Source organism: Saccostrea cucullata, unplaced genomic scaffold (genome assembly GCF_032062105.1).
Source record: "Saccostrea cucullata isolate Sc308-1 unplaced genomic scaffold, CSIRO_AGI_Scuc_v1 ctg2301, whole genome shotgun sequence".
Taxonomy (NCBI): domain Eukaryota; kingdom Metazoa; phylum Mollusca; class Bivalvia; order Ostreida; family Ostreidae; genus Saccostrea; species Saccostrea cuccullata.
This window is the reverse complement of record NW_026934719.1, coordinates 22,900-47,922: the sequence shown is the minus strand read 5'-3', so window position 1 is coordinate 47,922 and position 25,023 is coordinate 22,900. Positions and strand designations below refer to the sequence as shown.

The window sequence follows — 25,023 nt, the reverse complement described above, 5'->3', positions numbered from 1 at the left end:
GTCGTTAAAAAGCATGCATTTAAGGAATAACTCTTATTTTTCGATTCCATGATGTGATCAATCTATTGGCTTGCGTGATGCATAAAATTATCAAGCAAGTTAATCTAATGATCATAGTCATGAAATTGAAAAATCTGACAGGTATTCCTTATATTTACATGCGTTTGATTCCGCCAATCCACGTGCTCCAAGCCCTGCATCTGTCTAGCTATTTGTCCCGTCCTGCACGTGACTTTTTTAACCACGCCTATTGATGAACCAATACATTGATGGGGAAATAAAGTTCATTTACTATTTGTAATGTTATCTCGGACAAAGACATTGGAAATGTAAATATTTTAGTTCAAAGGTGACAATAGAAAACTATTACATTCAACAGTATATTATACATTGGTATACATTGCTCATCTATCTGGTACAGGTTCCGGATGGACGTGGACAAATATGAAGTTTAAATACGAGGATTGTCCAGGAAAAAACGCGAACTTTTTGAATATTTCAAATACTTTTGAACCAAAACTAATATTTTTTGGCATGCTGTTGGGAAATTATCTTCTAGATATTCTGACAAAATATTATAGGTCTGTGTTATATGCATATGAAAACAACATTTATTTGACGTTGAATATCGATGGTCGGCGCAAGACAATTTTTTTTTACTTTTTACGAATAACATTGTGATTAACTTTTTCGTTGTTATCGGGCTATATGGCAATATAACGTTAAAAAAATACTCACATATATACTCTATGATTTGGTTTACTTGTGTGTAAAATTTCATTTATTTGACATTATTAATGACAGATATATGACAATATATACCAAAGCGCTTTGAATTAGACATTGTAAAAAATGGTGACGTTAAACGGTATTGTAGAGCAATATTATTAGTTACACAGTCAGTTAGTGACCTACATGTAATACGGATTCATACAGGGTGTGAAATGGAAATCTGTATTGGGCGAGGAAAAGCCCAGTCCCAGTACGGATTTCCATTTCACACCCTGTATGAATCCGTATTAGGTCACTAACTGACTGTGTAACGAATTTATCCCGCTGAAGACCTTTTTCAATATTAAAAAAATATTTGGGCATATTATGGAATCTGTATTAGGTCACAAACTGAGTGTGTTACGAATTTATCCCGCTGAAGGCCTTTTTTCAATATAAAAAAAATATTTGCGTATATTATGAAAATATTAAGTTTAATCCAATAACAATCAACATATAAAATCGTTACGGTAACAAGAAATTTAACTAAACTACCTACGTAATTAAACCGTTTCTTAGCCACCATTTTCATTTACAATAACAACGCTTCGAACGGAGTCGTGTGCCCGATTTTCATATTACTCCTCGACGGAGACGTAATACGGAAAATTTCAGGGCGTCACGTGATCAGCCTTTATCCAATCAGCAATCTACAAATTTGTCTGAAGCGGGATAAATTATCAAGCAACTCTATATTGAGCGGGATATAACTCCTGTTTATAGATTAAAAAGATGTTAACGATGAAAAATGCAAACATAACTATGGGAAACAGGTTTTTCTTTAGTAGAAGAGGTTTCAGGTTGACTTGACTGGTTATCCGATACAAGAGAATAAACCACATAAATAAAGACAAACTGAGAGGACAAGAGCGGGATGTCATAGGCCTACGTAAAGACCGCTGTTAAATAAAACGATCAATTAGGTTAATGATCGAGAATGTGAAATTGTTTATTGAAAGAATCAACTCCCCAATCTTTTAGTAACGCTAGTATTTGAGATGTATAACGGTAGCTAAAATAAAATTTATTAAATACATTGCCGAATGTGTGCTTAAAAATGAATTTGTACAGAGGCACAGTTTATAGAACAAATTCGTTAACACTACGAGATACGTCAGTGTTGCGCCGACAGCTGATTTGATAGCTTTGTTTATATGAGAGGAATTTTTTATTTATATAGATATTTCACTGAAATTTTTAGGCATGATTCAAAAAATGTTGACAATGATGTATACAAAATGTTACCTCTATAGTCCTAGTGAAACAAAATATATTAAATATGTTCACTTTTTATGGGACAACCCTCGTAACACAAACTTGTTCCTATGAAAGTGAATTTATCTTTATGTATTTTTCTTACTAAAGAAAAAAATATCGGACCCTCTAACAACTTTATGATTGAACAATGCAGCAGAGTTTGGGGGGAAAGTTGAAATATTTATGGTTTTTGTTCAATATCTAAAAAACGTTCCTAATTAATTTCTTTCTTCATTGTGAACAAAAGTATCTCAGATCATTCTCCTGGGTCAAATATTCTATTGAGGACAAACAATTTTTTTCTTATTGGCTTTCAAATGTAATCAATATTGGTAAAAAATGATGAAAATCGATGTAAAAAGCTTAAAATTTACAATATGTTTTAATTTTTATAATGTCTTTACAATAGTATTTCTTTTGAAAAAAAACCCCCAAAAACTAGGAATTGGATACTCTTGCGACACAAATAAAACAAGAAAAAACATTTACACAGAAAAGAGAAATTCATTTAACCAAGTCAGGAAAGAGTTGTCCCCTCTAAAGCCTGCACGAACACTCTCTGAACAAATATGATTATTTTCGTCAAAATTGATTATTATGATACCTTGCTGCTTCTTTTTTCCTTCCAACACTTCTTCCTACTTCCAAGTACCCTTGTAACGTAACCATATTTTAGGAATAATATGCCTACTTGCAAATCTGTGTGATTCACACACATATCATTCACACTTAACTTAAAAACATACCCTATATCTATATTTTCCATGTCTTACAGCATTAAAAAAATATACTCAATAATTGAATTCCTCGGTGCCCTATTTCTTTTTGTATTTTTCTAACGTCTCTGTAGCCTCACTGTGAAGTCACATTAACACACTTTTCTTTATGTATATTTCTACGCGTGAGTTTACACGACAATGGTATTCAAATAAATTTTACTGTTTGCTTACTGGAAAAACACAGTAAATTTAAATATATTTACATTAACTTTAATTTTCAGTTTTATAAAATAAGAACAAAACACTGCAAATTCAGATGTTTTAGGTGGAATATAAAAAGAAATGTTTATGGTACATGTATTTTTCGTTAAAAATAAGAAAAATTAAAATAAAAAGGCACCCTCAAGAAGAGCATCCCATCGCAAAGAGCATACCTGTAAATGAAGGCAATTCATTCGACAATGATACCAGTGTAAATTTCGTCAAAGCCGTTTCGTACAGCACATAATTGTTTTTACATGTCGATATAATTAAAACGAAAAAATAATTAAATTTTTAAAATGAAATAAGAGTTTGAATCCGGTTGATTTAATTTCAAGTATTACCAAAACAATATGCTTTTATGCATGGCAACATGTTGGTAAGTTCCTGTTGGAAAGCTTGTTACTACATTCAAACAGTGCGATTTGACACGTAAATAAAGGTCATAAGGACACTTAATTATTTTAAAACCATTTCTTTTTCTCTTGAAAATAAATAGTACTTAAAAAAATCTCGGTTATTTTTATTATACACTCTTTTTATCCTACTAATTGAGGGATCGCAACGACAATTTATATCCCTACCCTAAAATCTATGCTCTTTTTTTAATATGCTGCCTTAAAGAATTTTAAGATCTTTTATAAATAAAAAATCCAAGACTGTTTATAAAATTTCTATGTTTCTGATGTGAAGTCATAAAAGAGATCTGACTTTTCAAAGCAAATAGATAATAGAAAACAAATCTACCTAGCGTGAAATATTACATGTACTTTCAAATAACCCTAAAGAATTAATGTCCTTTCCTTAAAAAATTAAAGGAACACTAAGTTTGCTTGGTTGAAAGAAATGACTAAATCTTGAATTATTGCACATAGCTCAAAAGAGGTTTTCAAAACAGGTAAGGACACATCCCTTACAGCTATATCACCAAGAGGTATATGGTAAAAATACTTAAAAATAAATTATTGAAAATAAATATTCTTCCTGTTGATTTTGTCGACCAGGATTTTCTTTGTAAATGAATCCGACATATGTTTCATTGCGTGGTAAAACTGACGTCATTTTACGGATATTGCAACGTAATATTTCATGTCATGCATATGTTTCCAAACAAAATTCATTATAAAAACCCCTTAGGGATGAGCAAATTCGTTACACGTTCTTTACAGGTAAGAATCTCTTCAAAACAAAAAAAAAAAAAAAAAATGAAGATATCTTTATAAATTGTATATGTGTAGAACTGTTCCCGTTGAAATACATTTGTCTTTCCAGTTACCTTAGAGATAATCGATAATAAAATTAAAGAGTTTTAATTTTGGAAGTATTTATCTTTCAGGGCTAAACTCTTGGATCAAAAATGGCATCTCTAAAGGTATATCTTAAATTTAATGTGAAATAAGTGTGCCACTTAAAAAAAAAACTTAAAATATATCTATCATGATTCAAATAAGGTGAATACAGAAGATTGGTTGATTGATTAATAGTATGTTGTTTAGCGTCTCTCTCGAGAATTTCTTCACTCATATGGAAAATCCTCCATTTGTCGGTGGAGTTTAAAATTTTTTTGACCTATTCTCGGTACTCACGTTCATTGAGAAGGGAAGGGATCTTTTTTTCTTGCCAGCACCTACTGCGATACGGGATCTCGGTTTATACGGTCTCATCCAGACACGTCCCGCAGTAGTGGATTCGAAACCGCGACGTAAGGATCAACTCGTCGCTCTGCGACTCTAGAGCAGGCGCTGTAACTACTGCGCCAGGCAGGCGATGGAAGATAGAGGAAGATCAGTTGTATTTTACTGATTTGAATTCTTTATCTAACTAAAATTTCCCACAATGGGATTCGAACCCGCGACGTTAGGACTGACTCCTTACTCCGCGACTCTTGAGCAGACGCTCTAACCACTACGACACGCGGGCGATGGAATGCAGAGGAAGATCAGTTGTATTTTACTTATTAGAATTGTTTTCCAATGTATAGTTTATCATACTGTGAAATCACATTTTTCATAAGAATAAAATTTCGGGGTTTGAAAAAAAAGATCCGTTTGGGATGGGGAAGAGGGATATTTACTTTTTATTTATCAGAAATTTTACATTTCGTAGTGTCCTTTGATGTCTCTAAAACAAAATAAAATGATAATAATAATAATAATAATTCACTTTAACACAAAGTTCAGATTTCACTGTATAACAAAACAAAGCATATTTATACCCAAATCTGTTCATTTATTAAAAGCATATCATGCTACATAGTGTTCTTTGTTACGAAGCACAGAATTTATATTTGTGTCAAATGTGTCGCAAAAAATAATTGTAAGAAATGCAATAATGCCAGTTTATGTCCTTACTCCCAGTGGTTCCTCATTAAAATTTGCATTGTAACATTGCTTACATTTATTTTTTGTGTCAAATGTGTCGCAAAATCGTTACTCCCTGGTGATTCTTAATTAACATTTTCATTGTAACATTGCTTACATTTATTTTTGCAGATGAATCTCCTCGTCCTCACCGTTGCTGTGCTCGGTGTATACCTTGTCCACGAGATTTCTGCAGCGTCAGCTCATTGTGGTTATCACAGACACACCACGTGGAACTTTCGAGTTTGTAACTCCACCCATTGCAAATATTACTACAGAGTCTACTACGGTATCTGTTATTCAAGTGGGGTAAGAAAATATTTTTAGTTCTCATATATCTTGCAAACATGAATGCAAAAGATTAATATTTCCATATTGACACTTTCGGTAGTGTTGCTTGACGTCGCATTAGCAAAGGCGGTTAAACAGAAATGTGCAACCATTTAATCAGCATTAACGATCACAGATACAAAGCTAAAAGAACATGGTTATTCCCATTTCTTTCAAATTTATGCATTTTGTTTAATGGAAACGCCTTTTTAAATGGAGTTTTATAAATTGTATACGCGTCATGAGGCATCGTATTTTTCCATCCCTCTACTATGAAGCAGCAATGTAAATATTTCACTTTCATCAAAGCCCTTTTTACAGACTCCGACATCAATGTATTAAACAATCAAAATTCATTGTTGAACACAGTTGCATTAGGATAAAAGAAATCTCGAAGAGAACTTAGAGAATACGACGGCACTCGATCTATCATTGTCATTGACGATTTTGAACTTAAAAAGAAACTTTTTTTTGCAGAATTTGGCTTACGACTTGAAGGTCTCACTTAATGGGGAACCTTTGTATTATTACAGAATAATTCGAAGGACAAAGTAAGTATTCCATACTTTTACAAATGTAAGTAAAGTATTGCCTATAGCAATTCAGACCAAAAAAGTGCTTTATGTTAGCCATATGCTAAAAGTTAAAATTTAAAGCATTTGCTTCCATTAATATTATTTAGAACTCTAGGAAAAATGTAGAAACTTTTCTTTTTTTTTAAACTAACAATTGTAATGTAAATAAGGTTGAGATAAGACATTTTATAAGCATTTTCATGCATATAACAGGGAATGCAATGTATCATATTTCTAAAATTACTTATATATGTGCATTCTGTATTTATATTAATTTGGTATATGCAATATTACCTTTAGGTATGATCTTTGATGCTATAAATGAAAAATTCTATTGTACCCTACGAATGAAGGACATACAAAGGAATCATTCTTACTTTTCTGTAATCGTCTTTGTTGGAAAACCATATTATTACTAAGCACTTTGTTTCTATTATAATTTTCTCGTCATAAATGTTTCAGAAGAAGCATTGAAACAGAGGATGACGTCTTTGAAAAAGTGGAGAGGAGCAGTAATGAAGCAGAAGAAAGACAAACAAAGAGCGTAAGGGTAAGAAAGGGTCTCTCTCTCTCTCTCTCTCTCTCTCACTTTCTCTCTCTCTGCGTGACTCCTTCCCTCTCTCTCACTTTTTTCTTTCTCATGCTTTGTCTCTCTCTCTCTCTCTCTGTCTCACTTTGTCTCTCTCTTTCTTTTATTTATTTCTTCTAAATTAATATTGTGCATTTTGCTTTTTTAAGGAATCTGAATATCATAAAATACTAAGAGACATTGATGGCCAAAAAGCGTCTAAGAGAAGCACTGGATATTTGACAACTGAAATCGTAAGTAGCAAATTGGACATTATTCCTTAACATTATATTATATTTTGAGTAATACTTATTGATTGAAGTTTTGTGGTTTTAATTTATTCTTACTTATTCTTATTAATTCAACATACTTTTATGTTTCTCAACTAATGAGTATATTTTTCCTTAATTTTTTGTAGTCATAGGGAACTAGTTGAATGAAGGACACACAAAGGAATCATTCTATTATTTCTGTTGAAAGTGAAATAAAAATACCTGCATTATAATACTTAGTTATTGATCTTTTTTTTAAAGACAATATCCATGTTGTTTTTCGGAGACGTACGATTAAGACCAACACTAAGTTCTGCTTGTTACTTTCTAATTTACATTGAATTGAAAATGTTTTAATCTATTTAAAAGGGAATCTAGAAATATGTTTTAAAGCTGGCAATTTGAAAGAGAATAATACATTTGGCAAAATTCAACAATCAACTTAAGTTTTTGGTCTTAGTTGTAAGTTCTTTTGTAAAACCGGCCTCAAGGCTCCATTCAAGATCGTAGAGGATAACTTAGCAGCTTTGTGGTAGATATTTGTCTCTATTGAACGGATAGCTATCTAAGCCGAGTGTCAGATTAAAAAAAACATATCTATTTAAATTTATTTTTGAGCAGAACTTGTTTATTTCCACTGGAAATATATTTGTTAACTACCGGTATTTCAATCCCTTAAATATAGAAAATAGTTCCCTATACTATTTTGTTAAAATACCGATGTCGTTATTTAGGTAGCCATCTTGGATTTGGTACTTAGCATCAAATGTTTATGCAAACTCACCCTACGTAGAGATAGTCTAGATGCCCATTCAAAATCTTGGTTTATGTTTTATGTTAGCAGCTACGCTATTGAACATAATACACACAACTGAACGTCTTCCAATATTCTATTAGAATTCCATTAATATTGGTACCAATTATACCCCGTTGTTAGCAGACCTATTTTGTATTCATTTGAAGCAAAATTTATCCAAAATCTTATACATGAAAAGAAGAAAATTTTTGCTATGGCTTTCAACTCGACATTAAGATATATCGACGACGTATTGTCAATTAAAAATGGTTATTTCACCTCTAAAATCAAAACGACATATCCAAGTGAGCTTGAAATAAAAGATTCCCTAGTCTCACACATCTGTTTCATATTGAGACACTTAACGGAAAAAGACATTAATAGTAATCTAACAATTTAAGTTTATGATTAAAGTGATCACTTACAATTTTTTATTGTCAACATCCCTTACTTATGCAGCAATTTAACTTCATCACCTGCATTCTGTGTTGATATCTCAGTTGATTCGATATACACAAGAACATGCTCTACCTATGGACAGTTTCTAAAATGACTTTACCTTTTCACAAACAAGTTGGTGAAACAAGAATATCAGCATTCTCGTTTTGTGCTATCATTTTTAAAAATTCTGTTGTCCATACAATGATCTTGTCAGCGATTACATTTCTAAGCTAAATGTTTACTAGCGTTTTTCATACTGACTTTAAGACCATTATTTACAAACTGAATTGACAAATGGTTTTTCGTTATTTATCGATCATGACAAGGAGCATGCCAGGGGATGCTCACTCCTCCATGGCACCTTATCCAACCTCTGATATTTTGAGGATCTGTGATTGCTCTGCTACAATTTTTTATTGTTTGAAGGTCTTTTGAGCTTGGATACTGTTCGTAATATCCATATATATATTAAAAGAAAAAAAAGCAGGGTAATTTTTTTAGTTAAAATTTTATTTTTCCATATGAAAATTCAAATTTTCTTATCTTAAGTTTAAATTCTTTTACTGTAAGTGTAGCCCAAATCCCATTTGATTTTGTCTCATATTTCAAGAGTTATCAAAATTTTATCTTCCACTCTGTCCCACAGATGTTGAATACTGTATAGGGGGAAAATAACTCGCGGTGTTAATATTCGCTATATTCACGGTGTTAATAATGTCCCTGTATTTGAAACAGTGAATAAATTTTCATAATCTCCAGGTTTTATTTGGAATTTGAGTTAATAACAATCATTCTACATAACTCAGTACATGAACATGATTTCGGGGTAATTACGAGTAGTACTCGTCATTCAATTAATTTAATTATCACGCTTTACGTCCAGTGCTTTTTCGTTGCGTTGTATCGAAGATCTTAGGGTGTACACGCACTCATTGTAATAGCATATAGGAAAGACATTTGATGTCTAGAGTCAAGGATTTTTGATAACCGCACTTGTTTTAATTAATCGTCAATTTTTTTTTATATCAAATCTAATTATTTTATTTAAACCAACCCTGTTGTTCGTGAAATAAAGTCATAACACTGATTATCAATATCGTTTACATGTAGCTATGGTATGGATAAATGGATATAGACAAGGGAGGTAACTTTTATTATGTACCAATTCCACGAATTCAAGAAACCGCGATCTTGTCAGATGAGAGAAAAACGTGAAAATTACAACCCGTGAAATTAATTCCCTATACAGTAAGTAAAAGATAAACCTTAAGAAGACTATTCGAATGGGTAAATGTGATCGTTTGCGAGAAAGTCTTGACAAACTCAAGCTATATTGGGCTACGGGTAAACACACCGAAAAAGTTGGTTAAACGGCTCACTCATGCGCCAGTGAAGGGAACAGAAAAGTAAAGTTGATTTGCTCAAAAATTCAAATTGTGCAATCGGTGTCTTTCATTTTGATGGTTAATGTAATGATTATGATAACCTACTCTATTAATAGCAGTTTTTGTGGTACTAAGGCTACAACTAAATAGGTGTCAATGTCATCCTCACGGTTGATTGGAAACCATTCAAGGACCTCAAACAAACAATCTCATTTTATGTATGATTAGTTTTTTTTTATATTCATGAATTGTTTTGATTATTGTAGGTAACATGCCAAAAGGACCACCTATAATGACTTTACTAGATTAAATCGCTCTTTCTACACTCAAGTCTCCCTATTTATTGCGTTATCTTCATCTGTCACATGTGTATACTGAAGACGTCTCACAACCCATTCAATACTTCGAAGCATGTTCAAGATCCATGTGCAAACCCTTTCATATGCGACCTATAATGTGACTGCTGATTTTAATTTTCATGCTTAATTTTTAAATTCACATTTCAAAATTCCATGGTGGTACAATTATGACCTTGTCAGAAACAATAACCTACTTTGGGGTTGCATTTTGACCCTTGCATTTATAACCAATTTGTATACGGATTCAGTCAAAATAAACCCAGAATGGAAAAAAGCCAACATTTTTATTTTTTAATCTTTGAGAAACCAGGAAAGCATTTCTCTGGAAGATAGGGAATTCTATTCAGCTGATTCGAGCTCTGTGTCGGATAATTTGTCCATCTAAATAAACAAACAAAAAAGATGAATACTGTTAAGTTTAAATGTATTTCTTCTGAATTTAGAAACAAAAATTGAAAAAGAAAACATAGCGCCAAAAGATTTGAAACTATTATAGATTGATGCAAAAATTATGTTTTCCTCTTCTTTGTTTCAATAAAATTTAAATAAGAACAAAATATTTACATATTTAAAAAGGAAAAGAAATCATATATCTAAGGGTCAAATACTTTTAAATCGAAATATTCTTCAATAAAATAGTTAAATGACCTTTATTCCAACATATAAATTTTGATTTGATCAAACTGAATGCCGCCTTATTTTAGTATCACTATGTATCTATTTAATATTACTATACATATCACAGAAAAAAAAAATTGTTTCTCCTTTCAAAACATATTTGTTACGTTTCGCGAGTATATTTTTCATTTCAAGATGCAAAATTTACATGTCACTTTTAATCATTTTACCTTTTAAAATAATAATGCACCATTGCCCTGATTTTTTTTTTATCCAATTGAATGAATTTCTAATTTCTTTATCATCACCTTCAAATTTTAAGAAATGATTTGTTTGCCTCTCCTTTTAGTAACGTTGTATTGAGAACATAGGCACATTGTACTTAAATTAGATAACTGTGAGATTTTATATAATGAGAAAAATGAGACAAGATATTTTTGCTCACTCTGAGAAAGCGATAGCAGCGACACCATCGCCATCGCAAACGCCACCAACGCCATCGGTGACGACAGCGACAACGTTGTACGGGGATCGTAATATTGGTAGAATTGGTAGAAGTGGTAGTGGTGGAAGAAGTGGTGGTGGTAGTTTCTGCTTCCATCACACAATAGAGGACCAACAGGAGAACCATAAACAATACCGATTTCATCTACAAGAAATCATTTGATATACTTGTGTGTACATGCATTTATTTCTCTTTCAAAATGAAATATCTCTATTTATTACATTCTTAGTAATACAAACAGAATTTTTGCATATGCAATATGCCTGACGTCACAATAGCCGTATCAGCCCTCAAGGAAGTAATATGGATTTGCGGAGCTGATACGGATCTATATCACCCCCTAGTTATTTAAACCTCAAAAACAGTACTTGTGATCATACACATAGTTTGAGGTTACATAATTTTTTTATTAAAGCGTTTCGGATGTAAGGATAATCGAATTGACATATAAAAGATTATATTTTCAAATTACGGATTAAGTACATTTGAAATAGAAGTAGAAACAAACCAAAACCGTATGAGACAGTAGACCGTGTATTTGTACATGTAAAAAAGACCGTGCATGATTACTTAGTATGTAATAAACATAATAAAACAAACCCTTTTCCACATCACATCCTGTTTCAGCCCTTGACCAATATCAGCCCTCTGGCTGATATTGGTGTCTCGGACTGATACAGGATGTGATGTGGAAAAGGGTATGTATTATTATCTATATACCTGGAGATGCGGTCAAATACTGTATATAGATTACCTTTTCGCATAGGGATATCAGTGGAATAAATATCAGTCAGCATAAATGAACAGAGTTTATTATATTTATATTATGACACATGCAGCATCTGGAAGGTACAGTATTACATGCTTATTACGCAAAATGTGAAAATCAATGTAAAAACAGGTTTTAATCGAAAAGTTTTAATATATTTTTGCTGAGAATAAGAACAATTTGAGTTTGCTCTATGACTAATGAAAGGACTTTTTACAACATATAGACCACATGGTCTGGGAACATGTTAAAAATGAATTGAATATTGCCAAAGGTAACTTTTAACATTACTGAAAATTGGAGCACTTTAACTATATTTTTTTCAACTTAAGTTGATTACAAATCACATTTAAATTAGGGATCAAAAAAGGATTGGATATTTTTGCATGCATATTATTACTATTTTTCTTCAAATACCATTTTTTGTTTATGTTATAGCTTTTCGATGCATTACTATAGATATGCAATGCATAAAATTATTGGATATCCGGGAAGCTGTTGTTTTATTAAATAATTTTAAATGTTTTATACGCGAATATTAATTATATCCGCTATTAGGTATCATTTCATATTCTGCTGAATATAAATTCTGAACTTACATGCGTTATGTTATCTTATGATATCGGTCAGAGGAGTACGTGATAATTTGCATTTGTGTATTTTCATCGTCAAAAAAGTCTTAGACCGACATTTAGTACCTATATCTACATTAATTTTCCTTTTACGGCTCTAGAAGATTAAATAAGGCTTTGAATCGTAAATAAATCAGTCTCCATAGCTCCCTGATGAAACAACTGAGTAAAAGTCAGGAGCCTCGTGTTAAATTTCCCGCCCAAGCTTATATTTTCGTTCTTCTCTCATCTATTCGTTTTTCCTTCGGATTCCTTTTTCTTTTTGGGGGAAGGGGGGGATTATATTTTAATTAATAAGCCCATACAAAACCAAAAAATATATGTATTTAAAGACAATATGAATCAGAAGTTAAAATGTGGCAGTGTTTTGGTTTTGTACAGCATTTATCATACTGAGTACATGTAGCTCAACGTGCATCTTACATGTATGTATTGCAGAGGACTTGCGTTCTATTCCACGCAAGACCTATACTTTTATCCTGATTTCCCCTTCTCTTACTAAATAACACAAATATTTTTAACTCGTCGAATAATGTAAGTAAATCGTGCATAAATAAGACAAACAATGTATAATTTATTTTTTTTTCCTGCAGATCTACAGCGACCTATTGGTAAATAGAATATATAGGGAATCATAAAAGGAACAAAAAAATCACTGAAAAATCCCCAAACGTGTTATTCAGAACCTAGTTGAAGTTAACAACTTTTGATCTCGCATATCGTGTTCAAGACCGCTGTATCGATCATGTACAGAACTGCATTTTTCATAGTAAAAATTAGTATATGAGAATGCCGAAAGAAAACCGGGTAACTCACTTATCAATGTGACCCTGCTGTCATTGCTTGGAGAAGCAATAGTGAAGGAATAAATATGTATTTCATCATTTTATTGAATACACCAGTATTCAAACTCGAAACTTCGACTTTAGATTGTTGCTGCAGCCTAAACCCATTTTAACAAGTTTTAGTAAAATGTATGCCCTTGAAGATAAATGGCTGTTTTTTCAATGAATTAAGACAGACATTTCAATGATTTATCTGCACTCATGATATTTTCTTCTTACCAAAAATTGGTGAGTAAATATTAAAAGTTAATACGAAAAAAAAAACATTCGCATTATTAATTAGTTTTAATTTTATTAATTTAATTAATGATTAATTTTCAAATTAGTTCAATAACTGAGCGTACAAAACATTTCTAAGCTTTGAAATTTTGGAACATTTTTGAGTTTAGCTTTTAAGTTAGGGAATGAATAGCAGTTGTACTTCATTTTTCATGTGTTCTATTTTGACTCTTATTTCAAATGCTGCATATTGCAGTTTGACATAAAGATTATGTTGTACTATTTTTATAATATCATAATAACATAATATCATAACATCTTGGTAAACCAGGAAATAGATAAAAATGTGCTATGCATTTGTTTATAATGGGAATGACTATTGTTTAAACTAGGAATCGGACCATGAACGGTGTGCGAAAAAAACAAGTTATAGTAAAAAGTCGTGTCAAAGAGTTAGTAACGTCATCAAACGTGATGTGCGATTCGCTTTTGCGGGGAGTTACGCAATGAAGAATTTGAAAACATTGACAATTTAACGTAAGGTACTCAAACAATTGTTAGCAAACTAGGTGTAAAGGGCTATAGATTCATGAATTCAGAAGCAACAAACCGTGGATGTAATGAAAAGGCAGAGTAATTTTAAGAAAAAAATCTTGTTTTTGACGTCACAGTGTTGTTAACCGTGCTTCGTGGTGACAAAACATGTTACTTTTAAAATTGTCTAACACGATAATGAAACTTTACTTACTGATAAAATAAATGTTTTTACATTTAAAAATGTGTTGATCTAAAATTTTGTAAGAATAATATGATGATGGAGGACATTGTCTACGTATTTTTTGAATGACCCTGGTATATCCTCACAGCTCGACTCTAGAGCGAACGCATTAACCACTCCGCATATGTTACAAATGATAATTAATATAAAAACCCTGATTTGATTGACTGATCCCTGATTCTCTAAAGGTTTAAACTTTAACGTGAAATATTATTATAATAATTTTTGTTATTATGTCTGATAGATTTTTCATATGAAAAATTTTACAGGCTGTTAAAATTCTCCATGAAAATTCTTATCCAGGAAATTTTTTTTTTTTTTGGATGTTTTACTACCGAATCAATGTTTGAATTTCTCAATTTGCATATTTTGTGCGCCATTGCTCTGACGTCTCAGTTTTCAATCCTGGTCAAACAAAATACTTACTGAGTTTAAAAACGGCTCGTTTATACGTCTTTTAAACAGTTAGAAATTAAATAAGTAATCGCTGCAAAGTGTTAGCAGCAAGATAATACATTGAAGGTATATATAACTTGTAGCGTTTGGATGCAATGAAAACAATCATGAAAAGGAAAGTTTTCAGATTTTTTTTTTACATGCCCTTGACTTGGTCAATGTGAGGGTAAAGTCCGCATTCAAAGCAGTTTTTATGCCTGATCACAAACTTAACTCTACTTTAAAATTGTAAAGGAAAGGGGCACTTTTTCAATCCGTAAATATTAACGCTATGCATTTCAATTATCATTTTTATCATCAAGAACAAATGTTTTGGAGTTCGTAATGGCGCACAGCACCATTGAAGAGCTGTAATTTTTAGTATCAATTTTTAACTGCTAGAGCAGATTGAACATATACAAGATTTGTTTCAATTTAATTCATGAATTTGATATAGAACATAAACTTGAAATCCGCCTTTTATAAATATCTATAATGTCTTTCTATTCAGTCGAAGTCCAAGTCGTCAATGGCTTTTTCTTCGATGTTCTTTCTTTTTGTCGCATATTTTGATTTTTTTCTATTTTGTAGACATTCATACATAAGAGATTTCTGATGTGAAAATTTATTCTGACCCACTTGTTCACTCTACTGAACCTATTGCTTTCGTACTTTAAGTTTTTCTAATTCTAATTGACCATTGACAGAAATGGCGTTTAAATATCACAGTGTTTTTTTTAATTTCAAGAATTTTATATATAAGATAAAACAGTTAAAAACAAAGTTTCGTGTATGCATATTCAGATCTTGATATTTATATAACCACAGTTACAGAAATATTATTTGTAGATTTGTGAGATTTTCTTTTTTAAGGGAAAATACTGGGACCAAAATGTTTACTTTTAAGGTATATATATTCATTTTTTTGTATTAAATTAGCAAAAAATACATACCTAGATTCTTTAAATCTTAAACTTGTTCAATTACAAATATGAAGAAGTTCAGTTTCTAAGAAATAATCTACTGTAACAAAAACTTAATAGCTATATGTTTGCTTTTTTCTTAATACATATTTACACTGACATTTTTATATTTTTTAATGCTCAATTCATTATTACAACATGTATCATACTGTGTTGTCATAGCATGCTATGTTATACTGACGCAAAATATATCTCCTCAAGAACATGACGCATTAAATTGTTCCTGTTTGTGTTAAACTCAAGACAAAAACTGAGAAAGAAACAAAATTGATAATCTCAGGTATTAAGTTTATTTGTATTTGTGGTGTCACTGCTCTTACATGCTTTAGCAGATGAACCTCCTCGCCCTCAGCGTTGCCGTGCTTGGTTTATACCTTATCCACAGGATTTCTGCTAAGTCAGCTCACTGTGGTTATCACAGACATACTACGTGATACTTTATCACTTTATAAACTTTATATTTTAGTTTTATGACAATATTAAGATCTACATAATTTGCTTTCATTTATATAATTTAAAGCTATAGGAAAATGTAGAAACTTTTTGTTTTTGTATTGATTGATTAATTGTATGTTTAATTAACGTCCTACTCGAGAATAATTCACTCATGTATATAGAGATGTCACAATATATCAGTGAAGGGCTGCAATTTTTTTTTACCTTAACTTGGGCACTCAGGGCTATTGAGCAGTAAGGGATCTTTATTGTGCTAACGTCAGCCTTGACACGGGACCTCGGTTTTTAAGGTCTCATCCGAAGGACCCGCAATTTCCACTTGCCGAGGGAACAGTTGCTGCCCATTTTTATGGTCTTAAATCAGTCTTGGCCGAGATTCAAAGTCACGACCCCCCGATCTGTTTTCGTAACTTACTATTGTTATGTGAATAAGATTGAGATAACCATTTTTATTTGTATTTTTTGCATATAACAGGAATGCAATTAATCATAGCCTTTAAATTGCTGATGCATGTACATTATGCATTTATATGATTTGTTTGAATGTAATATTACCTTAATATGATTTTTATGCAATAAATGATTTTTTGGTACTCTGTAGTTATTTCCTGGGATTTCTTTTATCTACCTTTTTTTGAAAACCATATTGTTCCTTTGTTTCTAATATAATATTTTCGACATTAATGTTTCAGACGAAGCATTGAAACAGAGGATGACATCTTTGAAAATGTGGAGAGGATGAGTGAGGAAGCAGAAGAGCGACAAAGAGCATAGGGGTAAGAATCTCTCTCTCTCTCTCTCTCCCTCTGTGTGCCTCTCTCTCTCTTTCCCACTGTGTGCCCTCTCTCTCTGTGTCTCTTTTCTCTTTCTCTCTCACTCTATCTCTTTCACTCTTTTTCTTTTGTATTTTTGTTTTTTATTAAAATTGATATTGTGTGTTTTCTGAAGAAATCTGAATATTATAAAATATTAAGAGACTTTGAAAGCCAAAAAGCGTCAAAGAGAAGTACCGGACGTTTGACTACTGAAATCGGAGGTTAAAATAAGTTTCAGACTGGTGTATGGAAAATGACAAAATAAAATTAAATATCAAAACAATGACAATATATTGGTCTTTGTATACGTCAACAAAAACTATATATGTAGGACTGACATTATTTATGTTGAGACCCAGTTACTGTACAACTTTAGCGATAATTATCAAAGTCGGTGTTCCACCGTGTTATCTACGAATTAAAAAACGCTAATACAATGCTACAAATCTTCGCTTGACTTAAATATTTCACTCTATATTATTTTTAAAATCAGTTTTAAGGTGCATTTTAGGGTGTCCAATCTTTTAACAATATTAGAAAATTGTGCACACCCACAAAAACATTCTGGTGATGACGTCATTCCAGGTTATATATGTATTATTTTTGCTCCCTGTTCACTCTGCCGGCGCTCCAAATACGAGATTTTGCAGGAAAAAAAGATTCTTCATGGATAACCGCTTATATGGCACAATATCCACTGGGAAAAGAAATTTTCAGACTGTTAAAAAAATAACACAACACTGAATACTTGGTTTGTAGGTAATGTGTATATTTAGGGACAATGTCAAATGCTTAAAAAAATTACAAATCGTTCAAATACGAAAGACAGGAACAGATATTTAACAAGTATCACAGTCTTCTCCTTGCTTCATACAACAACTGAAGAACATCTTGCGGAGCCTTTTCTTCATGTTCTGGAAAAATGTTCTACGAGTGACCTGCAAGTAAATAGGGAAAAAAAAGTTAGAAATAAAATAAAGAAATAAATAAAATCAATTAGTCAGATTAATTCCAATGTTATAGTTTAAGAAATAAAATATCTAAATATTTGCTTCACATTATTGGCGGGAGGGGGTGGTGGGGTTAAAATTGTGAGAGACTTACGACACTTAAAGTATTATCTGTCTTCTTTATATCAGCGTTTGTGTCTTTCATTGAAGCATCTTTCTTTAACAAGGTCGTCTCTTGTTCTTGAAGAACGGGTATTTTCGACTAAAAGGAAGGAATTGATTTTTTGAGAAAAAAAAAGATAACTTGTTTAAAATGAAATCTTTGCATTTCGTTGCCTTTGTGTCACTTAATTGAACACAAACTACATTATTCTCAATTCTCAATTTTGTAGCTTCCATTAAAAAAAAATCACAATGTTTTTAAAGCAAATTTTCAGATATGACAACCTACCTTTAACTCATCAAGAACGGTAGCCATCACGTGTTTAAAATGTTGTGTGTCGTCCTCTGTCTCCACTCCCGTGGTCAAGTCATCGAGTATATCCTAGAATAAACTCAAGAAAATTGATTGCTGTCCGACACCGATGTACTTATTGGATACATTTATTTCGATTTAAAAGTGTTTGACATTCTATATAAAGGGTGTATTTATACAACTGAGCGCGTGCTTAAAGATTTCTGGTAGAGCATTAAAACTTTAAAAAAAAAATGCACATTGATGTAAACGTTCATTTTCCGTGCTTACCTCGCATATTTCTGGTTCCTCCACCATTTCGCACCACGGTCTATCAAACTTGAGAATTTCATACCTCCTTTGCCTTTCCTAAAATTAATATAAATAATTTTTAAAAACACATAAAATTTGCCATTTTTTTCAGTTCAGAATTGAAAAGACAAAATTCCCAAATGGACATATTTCCAATCAAGGTGCAATTTATAAATATACAAAGGCATGTAATATATGCATACCTGTGCTCTTGCCATTAGAGCGTCCAGTTTGTTTTTGATAGCAATCTCTCTATCCACTTTTTCAAGAAGATCGTCAAAAATGCTCTAGAATGAAGAAAATACGACAATTAATGTTAATCAATTGATTGAATTTACAATTCTAAACTGGTACTCTGTAGAACCTATCTGCTTCACACAAAAAACTTTGTTCTTAAACACACTGTAAACATACAATGAAAACTGTCAATTTATTTCGGACATGTAGCATCGCGTCAAACATTTAGGTGATGGTCGAAAGATCACTCTCTACTTTTCGAATTCCGCACGATACTTGTGAAAACTTAGGACAGCTTAATATTAACTACAACCCATGAAGTGAAAATTAAAAAGGTCTACTAAGTTATTCGAGCGCTTATATTTGATTAAATCTTATATGACTGACCGTTGAATTGGGCATTTGTGATCTATTTCACTAACTCGTCATTAAACGACAAAAAAGTCTCCAAGTTTGTAAACACTGTTTTTGTGTTAGAATGCATGAGACTCGTGCATGTAGTATTTAGTTTGAAATTACCTGACACATCTCATGGTCCTCCACCATAACATACCACGGCTTGTCGAACTTCAGTATTTGTAACTTATCCTCCATGTTTTCTAAAATAAGAAGAAAAAATAAAATCTCACATTACAGAAAAGAGAAAAAAAAAGTTTATTTTGCAATTTCATTTCAACCGCCCTCCCACTTCTCTTCATCCTTTTAATTATTTATTGTCAAGTCAAAATGAATAAATGAATATACGGAACATGTCGATTTCTATTATTTGGAAGATATGAAACAGGTTCTCTACTTCATTTTACAGAATAAGGACAAATTTCTTAGAATAAAAGCTATGGAAATTCTTACCAAATGTTTGCTACCTTTTCCTTCACTACAGTGTTTCTTGACAACTGAGAAAGTATGACATCTCACTTTTATGACGTCATCGATATTGTGACGTTTTGTGTCTCTTTGAGATCATAACGTTCCATGCCGAACCCTGAAATGACTGCAGATACCGTGCAATATGTCCTCTAATGTTTGCATAAATGATGCTACATGTATGTACACTGCAATACCGCTAACTTACATATATCTTTGAACTTGGTCCCTTTGAAACATATACTATAGCAAAGTAATTTCCATATCTATAAGGCAGATCTGAACCCGCCCCCTCTCCCCTTTTCTTTGACCTTCCTTCCAGATATACCACTTATGATCCACCCCCGGCTTTGCAATGTGCCAAAGAAGCTCGCTCTACATTTTATGTATGTTCTAATCGCATTCAATATATTTATTTTATTTATTTCAACTCATTCAAAGTGTTCAACGCCTCAACCAAGCGGTTATCAAAATATCAACACATTTATTATACACCAATCCCGTCTTCTTAAACTATTTTCCTCTCTGTACAACTTTCTGCCACAAGCAATGTCTGCCTCCTTAAACCCTACTTTCGCTTTCTTGCAGCAAGAAAAAAAGTAGGGAAAAAAAAAAAGAAGGTCGCGACTTGCGAGTTCGATTATTTTGAAAGCGATAATCCTTTTATTTCATAGTTTTTTTTTTTTTTTTTTTTTTTTCACAGCTATTATACTAGTTATCAAGTGGAAATCGATAATTTTTTCATGATACACTATTTGAAATAAAATTAAAATCAATTCCACATACATTATGAGAAATGAATACATGACAATAAAATATCAAATAATATCGGGGGAATCAAATGCCATCAATGAAATGTGAAGAAAATCCAGATAAAAAGGTTTATTTTGTTTCTCTCTTTTTCATGCAGAAATTTTGACCTCTGACGAATTTGAAGTTCTTGCCGATAAAATCTATAATTCCTAGGTACATGGACCAATCACAATCAAACTTTCCAGAAAGTTTCTTTAACATTTTGACTACAATATCCTGAAAATTCGTCTTGATCCCAGATGCGGTTTGTCATGTACAGAAATATTCTACGTACGTACAGAGTTAGGAGAAAAGGGTAATATTGATATTCTGAGAATCATACGATTAATTCATTGACTGGTGTATGGAAAATGACAAAATAAAATTAAATATCAAAACAATGACAATATATTGGTCTTTGTATACGTCAACAAAAACTATATATGTAGGACTGACGTTATTTATGTTGAGACCCAGTTACTGTACAACTTTAGCGATAATTATCAAAGTCGGTGTTCCACCGTGTTATCTACGAATTAAAAAACGCTAATACAATGCTACAAATCTTCGCTTGACTTAAATATTTCACTCTATATTATTTTTAAAATCAGTTTTAAGGTGCATTTTAGGGTGTCCAATCTTTTAACAATATTAGAAAATTGTGCACACCCACAAAAACATTCTGGTGATGACGTCATTCCAGGTTATAAATGTATTATTTTTGCTCCCCCTGTTCACTCTGCCGGCGCTCCAAATGCGAGATTTTAGGGGAAAAAAGATTCTTCATGGATAACCGCTTATATGGCACAATATCCACTGGGAAAAGAAATTTTCAGACTGTTAAAAAAATAACACAACACTGAATACTTGGTTTGTAGGTAATGTGTATATTTAGGGACAATGTCAAATGCTTAAAAAAATTACAAATCGTTCAAATACGAAAGACAGGAACAGATATTTAACAAGTATCACAGTCTTCTCCTTGCTTCATACAACAACTGAAGAACATCTTGCGGAGCCTTTTCTTCATGTTCTGGAAAAATGTTCTACGAGTGACCTGCAAGTAAATAGGGAAAAAAAAGTTAGAAATAAAATAAAGAAATAAATAAAATCAATCAGTCAGATTAATTCGAATGTTATAGTATAAGAAAGAAAATCTCTAAATACATTGTATTTGCTTCACATTATTGGCGGGGGGGGGGGGGGTGTTAAAATTGTGAGAGACTTACGACACTTAAAGTATTATCTGTCTTCTTTATATCAGCGTTTGTGTCTTTCATTGAAGCATCTTTCTTTAACAAGGTCGTCTCTTGTTCTTGAAGAACGGGTATTTTCGACTAAAAGGAAGGAATTGATTTTTTGAGAAAAAAAAAGATAACTTGTTTAAAATGAAATCTTTGCATTTCGTTGCCTTTGTGTCACTTAATTGAACACAAACTACATTATTCTCAATTCTCAATTTTGTAGCTTCCATTAAAAAAAAAATCACAATGTTTTTAAAGCAAATTTTCAGATATGACAACCTACCTTTAACTCATCAAGAACGGTAGCCATCACGTGTTTAAAATGTTGTGTGTCGTCCTCTGTCTCCACTCCCGTGGTCAAGTCATCGAGTATATCCTAGAATAAACTCAAGAAAATTGATTGCTGTCCGACACCGATGTACTTATTGGATACATTTATTTCGATTTAAAAGTGTTTGACATTCTATATAAAGGGTGTATTTATACAACTGAGCGCGTGCTTAAAGATTTCTGGTAGAGCATTAAAACTTAAAAAAAAAAATGCACATTGATGTAAACGTTCATTTTCCGTGCTTACCTCGCATATTTCTGGTTCCTCCACCATTTCGCACCACGGTCTATCAAACTTGAGAATTTCATACCTCCTTTGCCTTTCCTAAAATTAATATAAATAATTTTTAAAAACACATAAAATTTGCCATTTTTTTCAGTTCAGAATTGAAAAGACAAAATTCCCAAATGGACAATTTCCAATCAAGGTGCAATTTATAAATATACAAAGGCATGTAATATATGCATACCTGTGCTCTTGCCATTAGAGCGTCCAGTTTGTTTTTGATAGCAATCTCTCTATCCACTTTTTCAAGAAGATCGTCAAAAATGCTCTAGAATGAAGAAAATACGACAATTAATGTTAATCAATTGATTGAATTTACAATTCTAAACTGGTACTCTGTAGAACCTATCTGCTTCACACAAAAAACTTTGTTCTTAAACACACTGTAAACATACAATGAAAACTGTCAATTTATTTCGGACATGTAGCATCGCGTCAAACATTTAGGTGATGGTCGAAAGATCACTCTCTACTTTTCGAATTCCGCACGATACTTGTGAAAACTTAGGACAGCTTAATATTAACTACAACCCATGAAGTGAAAATTAAAAAGGTCTACTAAGTTATTCGAGCGCTTATATTTGATTAAATCTTATATGACTGACCGTTGAATTGGGCATTTGTGATCTATTTCACTAACTCGTCATTAAACGACAAAAAAGTCTCCAAGTTTGTAAACACTGTTTTTGTGTTAGAATGCATGAGACTCGTGCATGTAGTATTTAGTTTGAAATTACCTGACACATCTCATGGTCCTCCACCATAACATACCACGGCTTGTCGAACTTCAGTATTTGTAACTTATCCTCCATGTTTTCTAAAATAAGAAGAAAAAATAAAATCTCACATTACAGAAAAGAGAAAAAAAAAGTTTATTTTGCAATTTCATTTCAACCGCCCTCCCACTTCTCTTCATCCTTTTAATTATTTATTGTCAAGTCAAAATGAATAAATGAATATACGGAACATGTCGATTTCTATTATTTGGAAGATATGAAACAGGTTCTCTACTTCATTTTACAGAATAAGGACAAATTTCTTAGAATAAAAGCTATGGAAATTCTTACCAAATGTTTGCTACCTTTTCCTTCACTACAGTGTTTCTTGACAACTGAGAAAGTACATCATCACTTTTATGACGTCATCGATATTGTGACGTTTTGTGTCTCTTTGAGATCATAACGTTCCATGCCGAACCCTGAAATGACTGCAGATACCGTGCAATATGTCCTCTAATGTTTGCATAAATGATGCTACATGTATGTACACTGCAATACCGCTAACTTACATATATCTTTGAACTTGGTCCCTTTGAAACATATACTATAGCAAAGTAATTTCCATATCTATAAGGCAGATCTGAACCCGCCCCCTCTCCCCTTTTCTTTGACCTTCCTTCCAGATATACCACTTATGATCCACCCCCGGCTTTGCAATGTGCCAAAGAAGCTCGCTCTACATTTTATGTATGTTCTAATCGCATTCAATATATTTATTTTATTTATTTCAACTCATTCAAAGTGTTCAACGCCTCAACCAAGCGGTTATCAAAATATCAACACATTTATTATACACCAATCCCGTCTTCTTAAACTATTTTCCTCTCTGTACAACTTTCTGCCACAAGCAATGTCTGCCTCCTTAAACCCTACTTTCGCTTTCTTGCAGCAAGAAAAAAAGTAGGGAAAAAAAGGTTGCGACTTGCGAGTTCGATTATTTTGAAAGCGATAATCCTTTTATTTCATAGTTTTTTTTTTTTTGTTTTTTTTTTCACAGCTATTATACTAGTTATCAAGTGGAAATCGATAATTTTTTCATGATACACTATTTGAAATAAAATTAAAATCAATTCCACATACATTATGAGAAATGAATACATGACAATAAAATATCAAATAATATCGGGGGAATCAAATGCCATCAATGAAATGTGAAGAAAATCCAGATAAAAAGGTTTATTTTGTTTCTCTCTTTTTCATGCAGAAATTTTGACCTCTGACGAATTTGAAGTTCTTGCCGATAAAATCTATAATTCCTAGGTACATGGACCAATCACAATCAAACTTTCCAGAAAGTTTCTTTAACATTTTGACTACAATATCCTGAAAATTCGTCTTGATCCCAGATGCGGTTTGTCATGTACAGAAATATTCTACGTACGTACAGAGTTAGGAGAAAAGGGTAATATTGATATTCTGAGAATCATACGATTAATTCATTGACTGGTGTATGGAAAATGACAAAATAAAATTAAATATCAAAACAATGACAATATATTGGTCTTTGTATACGTCAACAAAAACTATATATGTAGGACTGACGTTATTTATGTTGAGACCCAGTTACTGTACAACTTTAGCGATAATTATCAAAGTCGGTGTTCCACCGTGTTATCTACGAATTAA

At 32.1% G+C, this 25,023-nt stretch overlaps 3 protein-coding genes and 1 long non-coding RNA gene across 4 annotated transcripts; 1 reads left to right on the top strand and 3 right to left on the bottom strand.

The window, feature by feature from the left end:
- The first annotated feature begins 4,303 nt into the window (after positions 1-4,303).
- On the top strand, positions 4,304-7,346 carry LOC134241216 (uncharacterized). Its single transcript, XM_062723285.1, has 6 exons — positions 4,304-4,380; positions 5,501-5,677; positions 6,176-6,249; positions 6,736-6,823; positions 7,012-7,095; positions 7,260-7,346. The coding sequence occupies exons 1-6, from the start codon at positions 4,366-4,368 to the stop codon at positions 7,263-7,265; spliced, it is 444 nt and encodes a 147-aa protein (XP_062579269.1). The 5' UTR covers positions 4,304-4,365; the 3' UTR covers positions 7,266-7,346.
- A 3,018-nt stretch (positions 7,347-10,364) lies between these two features.
- On the bottom strand, positions 10,365-11,344 carry LOC134241217 (uncharacterized). The gene is made up of 2 exons (XR_009986615.1): positions 11,158-11,344; positions 10,365-10,475 (listed from the first exon to the last, which is right to left on the bottom strand). It is a non-coding gene; the product is annotated as an uncharacterized LOC134241217 (long non-coding RNA).
- Positions 11,345-17,914: 6,570 nt separating this feature from the next.
- LOC134241215 (uncharacterized) lies at positions 17,915-20,110 on the bottom strand. Its single transcript, XM_062723284.1, has 7 exons — positions 19,952-20,110; positions 19,622-19,701; positions 19,069-19,152; positions 18,845-18,922; positions 18,551-18,643; positions 18,254-18,361; positions 17,915-18,087 (listed from the first exon to the last, which is right to left on the bottom strand). Exons 2-7 carry the CDS (start codon positions 19,694-19,696, stop codon positions 17,989-17,991), a joined length of 537 nt encoding a protein of 178 aa, XP_062579268.1. The 5' UTR covers positions 19,697-19,701; positions 19,952-20,110; the 3' UTR covers positions 17,915-17,988.
- A 1,532-nt stretch (positions 20,111-21,642) lies between these two features.
- LOC134241214 (uncharacterized) lies at positions 21,643-23,724 on the bottom strand. Its single transcript, XM_062723283.1, has 7 exons — positions 23,686-23,724; positions 23,356-23,435; positions 22,803-22,886; positions 22,580-22,657; positions 22,286-22,378; positions 21,988-22,095; positions 21,643-21,815 (listed from the first exon to the last, which is right to left on the bottom strand). Exons 2-7 carry the CDS (start codon positions 23,428-23,430, stop codon positions 21,717-21,719), a joined length of 537 nt encoding a protein of 178 aa, XP_062579267.1. The 5' UTR covers positions 23,431-23,435; positions 23,686-23,724; the 3' UTR covers positions 21,643-21,716.
- Between the last annotated feature and the right edge of the window lie 1,299 nt (positions 23,725-25,023).